Source organism: Chinchilla lanigera, unplaced genomic scaffold (assembly GCF_000276665.1).
Source record: "Chinchilla lanigera isolate Chin_1 unplaced genomic scaffold, ChiLan1.0 scaffold00050, whole genome shotgun sequence".
NCBI lineage: Eukaryota > Metazoa > Chordata > Mammalia > Rodentia > Chinchillidae > Chinchilla > Chinchilla lanigera.
This window is the reverse complement of record NW_004955451.1, coordinates 4,833,708-4,841,437: the sequence shown is the minus strand read 5'-3', so window position 1 is coordinate 4,841,437 and position 7,730 is coordinate 4,833,708. Positions and strand designations below refer to the sequence as shown.

Below are 7,730 nucleotides of genomic sequence, written 5' to 3'. Positions count from 1 at the left end.
TTCCTGCATATTGCTTCTAATAGATACAAAAGTTCTAGTAGCACTGTAGTATGCTAAATGTTCTGCAAAAACTTAAAATCTGGAAGAAGAAGAAGAAAGACTTTAGACTTTAGACTTCGAGTTGTCACAGATGAGAGTGAGTACTGTTTATTATTCCAGGGATCATTCTAGGAAGTTTATATGTGTTGCCCCACCTAAGCCCATGGAAAATTTTGTAAAGAAATCCTTTTGATTCCCACCTTACAGATGTGGAAACTGAGATACCCATAAAATAGGTAGGTTAAACATGAGCAAATCTCAAGGAAATGGAAGACCTAAAATTGACTCCAGAGCTAAGGGACTCCACGTGTCTTCTTACCACACTGCCCGTCTTTGAAAGGCAGGCTGTATATCATTGTGGATAGTGCTAAGATAGCTCATGAATGTGTGTTTTAGCTCCTACTTGTAAACTCCTCAAAGACAAGGCAGCACCTGGTATCATGGTCCACATGGAAGGATGCTTAGCAAATGGACCTGAAGAGCTTGGTCTGGGCCCCTGAGCGTGAAGGGGCAAGTAATGACTGCACACAACTTTGTCTGCAATTTATTTTCTCTAAGTCTATGGAGAAGACCCCATGGAACCAGGGAACCTCACACGGGTGTCGGAGTTTGTCTTCCTGGGACTCTCACAGACTCAGGAGCTCCAGCTTTTCCTGTTCCTGCTGTTCATATCTGTCTATGTCACCACTGTGGTGGGAAACCTCCTCATCATAGTCACAGTGACCTCAGACTCCAGGCTCCACACACCCATGTACTTTCTGCTCCGGAACTTAGCTGTCATAGACCTCTGTTTCTCCTCAGTCACTGCCCCCAGAATGCTGGTGGACCTTCTGTCTGAGGAGAAGACCATCTCCTTCAAGGGCTGCATGGCCCAGCTCTTCTTCTTCCACTTCCTGGGAGGTGCCATGGTCTTCTTCCTCTCCGTGATGGCCTATGACCGCCTCGTTGCCATCTCCTGGCCTCTCCACTATGTCACTATCATGAACACTCGGCTCTGTATGGGACTCGTGGTGGCAGCCTGGGCAGGGGGCTTTGTCCACTCCATCGTGCAGCTGGCTCTGATGCTGCCACTGCCCTTCTGTGGGCCCAACATCCTGGATAACTTCTACTGTGATGTCCCCCAGGTACTGAGACTTGCCTGCACGGACACTTCCTTCTTAGAGCTCCTCATGATCTTCAACAGTGGGATATTGGATGTTATCTGGTACTTTCTTCTTCTGATCTCCTACTTGGTCATCCTGGTGATGCTGAGGTCCCACCCAGGGGAAGCAAGGAGGAAGGCAGCTTCCACCTGCACCACCCACATCATCGTTGTGTCTATGATCTTTGTCCCAAGCATCTACCTCTATGCCCGACCCTTCACCCCATTCCCCATGGATAAGGCAGTGTCCATCAGCCACACAGTCATGACCCCCATGCTCAACCCCATGATCTACACTCTGAGGAACCAGGAGATGCAGGCAGCAGTGAAGCGATTAGCAATGTGCCGGCTGGTTTGTAAGAGAGAGTGACTGCCAGTAGGTGCCTTTTCTTTGGCTTGTTTTCCATTTTGCAAATTGCATAGAGAGCTACTACATCTACTCTACTCATAGCTTGTGAGTGTTGGGGGAGCCAGCTGGATAGTGGGTGTGTTTGAAACTAAGAAACTTTCTCAGTATTTTTAGGAGAAAGGAAAGTGTCCTTTTTGTGATTAAGGCTTGTGAGAAAGCATTCTAACACTCACGCAACAGAGAGAAACATTTGCTTGTCCCTGGCAAACTCTTCTCCACCTCCTCTGTTCCTTACTGATGGATGGACAATTTGCCTTGATGATGACCTTGTTTCCTTAAAGCGTTTCTATTTGCTGTATATTGTCTCTTTTCTCTGCATTGCCTTTCAGCCTGAGGCCAGAGTATTAAAGAGAACACAAGATTTGTAGTCTTGGTTCTTCATTGGGAGCTGTGACCTTTCATTTATCCATCTGGTGGCCTTGGGTGGGCTACTTAAACTCTCTGAGTGGCATGGCTTTTTCTTCTCTCCAGACAGGTATAAAAAACAACACCAATCACATAGTATCACAGATTTTCTACAAGATCCAAGTTTTTTAGATATGTGAGAAAATATTTGATAAAACATAGAACCTAGGTAAGGATTCTTATTACCCTTGAATTTATTTTCCTATCAAAATTTTGGAAGTAGGACAGATATTCATTCCCATGTAAAGTGAAGGAGGCATGGAGAGGGTGGAGGCTGAACTTCAGAGGGCTGTGCAACATGCCTGAGGGTGAAACTAAGTCATAGGCAGTGAGTATAAATTCAGGGCCATGTGCATTGGAGTCTATTTCCCACTCTCCCCTAGCCATCTGTGTTTTCAGACTCAACACTTCTTGCAAACAAGAATCAAAAGATCCACTGATTTGACCTCTCTCTCTCCTCCCTCTCTCTCTATCTCTCTCTGTCTGTCTGTCTCTGTCTGTCTCTCTCTGTCTCTGTCTCTGTCTCTATCTCTGTCTCTGTCTCTCTCTCTCTCTCTCCTCCTGTGGCCACATTTCCCATAGCAGAGTTTTTCCTTAATACAAATGAGCTCCATGGCCAGCTTCTTGGGTTCCTTTCAGAGCTATTTCCAAAATGGTCACAAAGAAACCTAGAGCCAATGGCAGACCTAAGACAGAGACAGAGGACAAACAGATTCTTGCGTCCTTAATCTGTTACTCTTTAAAAACATGATTTATGTTTTCTCCTGGGATAGTCAGAGACTTAAAAACTGCTTTTGCTAAAAACAAAAACAAAAGAACAGTGACTCTCAGGGGCTGGGGATTTAGCTCAGCAGCACAGGGCTTGCCTAGCAAGCACGAGGTCATGAGTTCAATTCCTGTAACCAGAAAAAAACAGTGACTCTCACCTGGACTTACAGATGCCCAGCGAATAACTAAAAGCAGAACAAACCTAGGCTTTCATTTTGTATCTGTCTCCTTTATTACTTAAAAATTCAGGTCAGATCCCTGCTGATCTCTGCATCTACATTTAGGAAGCATCTGTCTAAAAGCTGATGGCACAGGGTTGATTACCCCTAAGTTTACATAACCTATTTCACCTCCCTTTAAGACTGAGGACAGGGCTGGGGATTTAGCTCAGCGGCAAAAGCGCCTGCCTGGCAAGCGCAAGGTCGTGAGTTCGGTTCCTGGTACCGGGAAAAAAACAAAAAAAAAAAAAAGACTGAGGACACCAGAATAAGAGATTTATTAATTCAGGGACACTGAATTACCAGTGAATCCCCAGAAGTCTTCAGTATTTCCCTAAACCTACAGTCATCTTGGGGGCCAGGGAGATAGCTCAGTGGCACAGCACCTACCTGGAAAGCGTTAGATCCTGAGTTTGATTTCCTGTCTCCTCCCCACAAAAATACAGTCATTTTGGATCCCAGCAGACCCTCCACAAAACTGATCTTGCCCCAAGCAGAAACAACCATCTCATGCAGACTAGTTTAAGTGATAAGGACTTTTCCTGAAGGTGTCTTACAAAACCAGAACTGAGATAATGATCAACTAGGTCCTATCCCATTCCAAGCCTTAAAAACTGGTCTTCTCCTTTCATTTGCTATTAGTATATGATTGTAGTAGATACTGATTACATTCATTGTGGGCAGTAGATACAGGTATATAATGTATTTTAATTCTTTTTATTCCCCTTTCCCTGCCTTCTCATTTCAATTTGATCCTCTTCTTGAGAGCAGTGTCCCCTGCAGATCCTTCAGTTTATTTTTTTATTTTAAAAATAAAAGAAAGAAAACATTAACAGACACACAGACATTTACAAAATAACACAAAAACAATACAAGCAAGATATATTTTCAGACAAGGTAATAGGAAATTAACAGTGGTGGCTGTATTACATATTGATATGTTCAAATTGGTTACTCAGATAAATATAGGCATGTAAGATTGATTAAACAACTCAACATTAATGGTTCCATTCAGTAAAGTAATAGAAATCACTAGTACAAGTATCTTAGTTATCTTGTGTATACCTACATACATATTTTCCCTTATTTCTTTCTTTTCTCTTTTCCCTCATCTCAGTTGTTCCTTCCTTTGAGCAATTGCTTTCCCTTTCATAAGATCTATTGTACCTTTTAGATTTTATTCCCTCTTTTGGGTTCTTACATTAGTGAGACAATGCAGTGTTTACACATGCAGGTCTGATTTATTTCACTTATGAGTATGGTCTCTAGTTGTGACCATTTACATATAAAAGCCCAGAGTTTATCTTTCTTTGTAGCTGAGTAATATTCCATTATATAAAAATACCACGACGTTTTTATCCATTCCTCAGTTGATGGGCATTTGGGTTGCTTCCACAATTTAGCTATTACAAATTGTGCTGCTATAAACATGGGTGCAAATACATAACACTGTGGTATGATGTCTTCAGTTCTTCTGGAAAAATACCCAGAAAGGGAATAGCTAGGTTGAATGGGACCTCTAATCCTAGTTTACTGAAGCATCTCCCAACTGATTTCCACAGTGGTTTCACCGGTCTGCACTCCCACCAACAGTCGAGAAGTGTTCCTTTTTCCCCACAGCCTCTCCAGAATTTGTTATTGGTGGATTTCTTGATGATAGCCACTCTTTCTGAGGTGAGATGGAATCTCAGTGTTGTTTTAATTTGTATTTCTTGAATGACTAATGATGTTGAACATTTTTTCACATATTTATTTGCCATTTGTATTTCTGGAAAAACTGGCTCGCCACATGCTGGAGACTGAAACTAGACCCATGTCTATCACCATGCACCAAATTCAAGTCAAAATGGATTACAGATCTAAATATTAAAACAGAAACACTAAATCTACTGGAAGAGAAAGTAGGTAAAAATCTTGATGACATAGGGGTAGGCAGAAAGTTCACGAACAAAAACCAAACTGCACGGGAAATACTTGAAAGAATCAACAACTGGCATCTCATCTTATTGAAAAGTTTTTGCACATCTAAAGAAATCACCAGCAGAGTAAAAAGAAAACCCACAAATTCGGAAAAAACTTTAGCCAACTGTCCCTGGGACAAAGGACTTCTATCTAGAACATATAAAGAATTTTTAAAAATCAATCCCCCCCAGATTCAAAGACCCAATCCAAAAATGGGCATCTGAGATGAATACACACTTCTCAGCTCCTTCAGTTTAAATCGCTTCCAATTTCCTCTTACTTTCTAACTCTGCCTAGTAAACCAGCCTATGCCTTTCTTTTCTTTTGGTTTTTGTTGTTGTTGTTGTTGTTTGTTTTTCTTCTGGTACCAGGAATTGAACTCATGGCCTTGTACTTGCCAGGCAAGTGCTTTGCCACTGAGCTAAGTCCCCAGCCCCACCTTTCTCTGACCTATCCTGAAATGTTGTCACATAAGACCAAGGCAGAAGGGAAGGGGAAAAGGGGAGGTTGCCCTCAGCTGACCACCACCCCACCCTGGACCTGCACACCTCTCAAATTCTCATCTGAAAGCCCTCCTGGCTCCTGAACCTTCCCGTTCTTTGGTGACTTGGTTAGCACATCAGAAAGGTCAGGTTCTTGCTCAAGGTCACACAAGCAGGGGTGGTGCTAGACTCCCAGGACAGCTCGCCAAAGCCCCAGGCTGAGTTTTCTCCAGCCTCGCTATAGGGAGAGGACTCAGAGGGGCCCCTCTCAGGAGACTGCTGGGCTCTGGAGCACACACATACACACGGATACAGACACGTGTGCACCCATGTGGCCTTGGCACACGTCAGAGGCAACCGCCTTCTCCTTGAACACCTTCATGTTCTCATCTGGAGAAAATGGCCCCAGGCCACCTTCTTAGGAAGCCCTGGGGGCAGAGGTAAGCCTGCCAGGTCCGAGCCCTGCTCTGCTGCAGCTGTCATGATAGAGGCAGTTGGAGCAGAGCAGATAAAGAGATCCAATCAGGCCTGTGGCTGGCTGCTCCACCAGGGCTGTGAACAGTTCTTGTGAAAGTAGTTGCAGAAGCTTGAGGTTTTGAGCTGTCAAGGGGAGGCAGGGGAAAGGTTTTGGGGTACAGTTGCTGTAAGGTGCCTGAGAAGGAAGCCTCCACAGCATCCACTGATCTAGAACTAGCCTGGCCCAGGGAGAACAAGGCCCTAGCCAAAAACACCATCCTGACAGGCACAAATCACTCATGCTCAGCCCCTCCTAGGCACTGGGTTAGGCATCGAGGCCAGTGTGACCAATAAAACAGGTGCACAAACCTTTCCTGGGTGGTGCTCTGACTGGCAGGGAGCTGGAGCTTGGTCAAATCCAACCACAGACACACACAATCAGTTATAATCAGTTATAATGATCAGTTATAAGTTCTAGGAAAGGAACAGCAAGACCAAGGGCAGGAAGACCCAGCCAATGGAATCGTGGCTGGCAGGGGAACTATATCTCCCTTTCCAGCTGGAAAAGTATGGATGAGTTCCTGGTATTAAACAGGATATCACACATTTCTAAGCACTGGCTTGAGCTCAGCCCTGGGCCGGGTGCTGGTGACACAAATCAGGCATGGTGTCCCAGGGATGGACACAGTACCAGGGCTGCTTCAGTGCAGTACAGCGTGTGCTGTGGGAAATGTCAGCATAGGGTGCTCTGCAGACAAAGGGGGGTCATCTAACTGAGATGGTATTTTAGGGGTGAACAGGAAAGGCTCCTGGAGGTGGTGATGGCTCAGCTCCGGTGTGAAGATGAGAAGTTAGTCGAGCAAGGGACATGTACAAGGACCCAGAGGTGAAGGGGAGGACGGCACATCAGAAAACTCCAGGGAGGGCTGGGGATGCAGCCCAGTGCTGGGATACCTGTCTGACATGCCCACAGTCCTGTGAACCATTCCCAGCACCCACAACCAAAACCAGACAAGCCCAGAGAGATCAAGGCTGGAGTGTGGCGGGTGGGGAGGAGGAGTGAGGGTGGAGACTGAAGAGGTCCTGCAGGGTCTGGGAAGCTGGGGAAGAATCTAGGATTCCCTGGGCTGCTGCTAAAGGGACATTGTGCACAGGTCCTGTCTCCGTTACTGTTCTCCTTGCAGAGACATAATACCCAACACCCAAAGTTAAAGGAGGAAAGGTTTATTCAGCTCACAGTTTGTAGAGGTTTCAGCCCATAATCAGTTGGCTCCAAAGTAGGGTGGCGTGGAGAGGGGCATTGCAGAGGAAAAATAACCCACAGCAAGCAGGCACAGCAAGTGAGAGCACATCAGCCCTCTTTCTGTCGCTTCTATTTTATGCAGGCTACTCGTGTTAAGGCAAGGGTAGCACTCACACCCTTAATCCTAGGCAGAACTGTGTCAAACCAATCAGTGGACTGATTTAGTCATCACAGCCTTGACCCCAGCACCACACACTTCAGATCCAGCCACCTCTGAAAAGCCCCCTCTATGACCGCATGAGGCTTTGGGGGACACCTAGGCACAAACCATAACAGACTCCGCAGAGCAACTCTGCCACTAGGACCCTGCATGGCCAGCTGCTCCCAGTACAGCATGGGAGCAGCCCCTTCCCCGCTCTAGGGGCCCCAAGCCCAGTGCTGCCCACCTCCCTCTCCCCAGGGGCCCACAGTGTAAGGAGACGCAGAGGTGGTAGAAGGACTTGGAAGCCTCCTGGCTTGTCATTTAACAATTAAGAAGCGGCGAAACACCAGTACCAAGGACAGAGCAAGAGAAGCTGTCCCTTCTCATGCAGAAAATAAGGGGAGC

General features: G+C 45.8%; 1 protein-coding gene across 1 annotated transcript; it reads left to right on the top strand.

Annotated features, from left to right (window-relative positions):
• The first annotated feature begins 614 nt into the window (after positions 1-614).
• LOC102030025 (olfactory receptor 4D2) lies at positions 615-1,550 on the top strand. Its single transcript, XM_005394036.1, has one exon. It carries the CDS (start codon positions 615-617, stop codon positions 1,548-1,550), a length of 936 nt encoding a protein of 311 aa, XP_005394093.1.
• Positions 1,551-7,730: the final 6,180 nt, after the last annotated feature.

Excerpts from the sequence above, each read along its gene's own strand:
- LOC102030025 (XM_005394036.1), top strand. The coding sequence starts at position 615 with ATGGAACCAGGGAACCTCACACGGGTGTCGGAGTTTGTCTTCCTGGGA.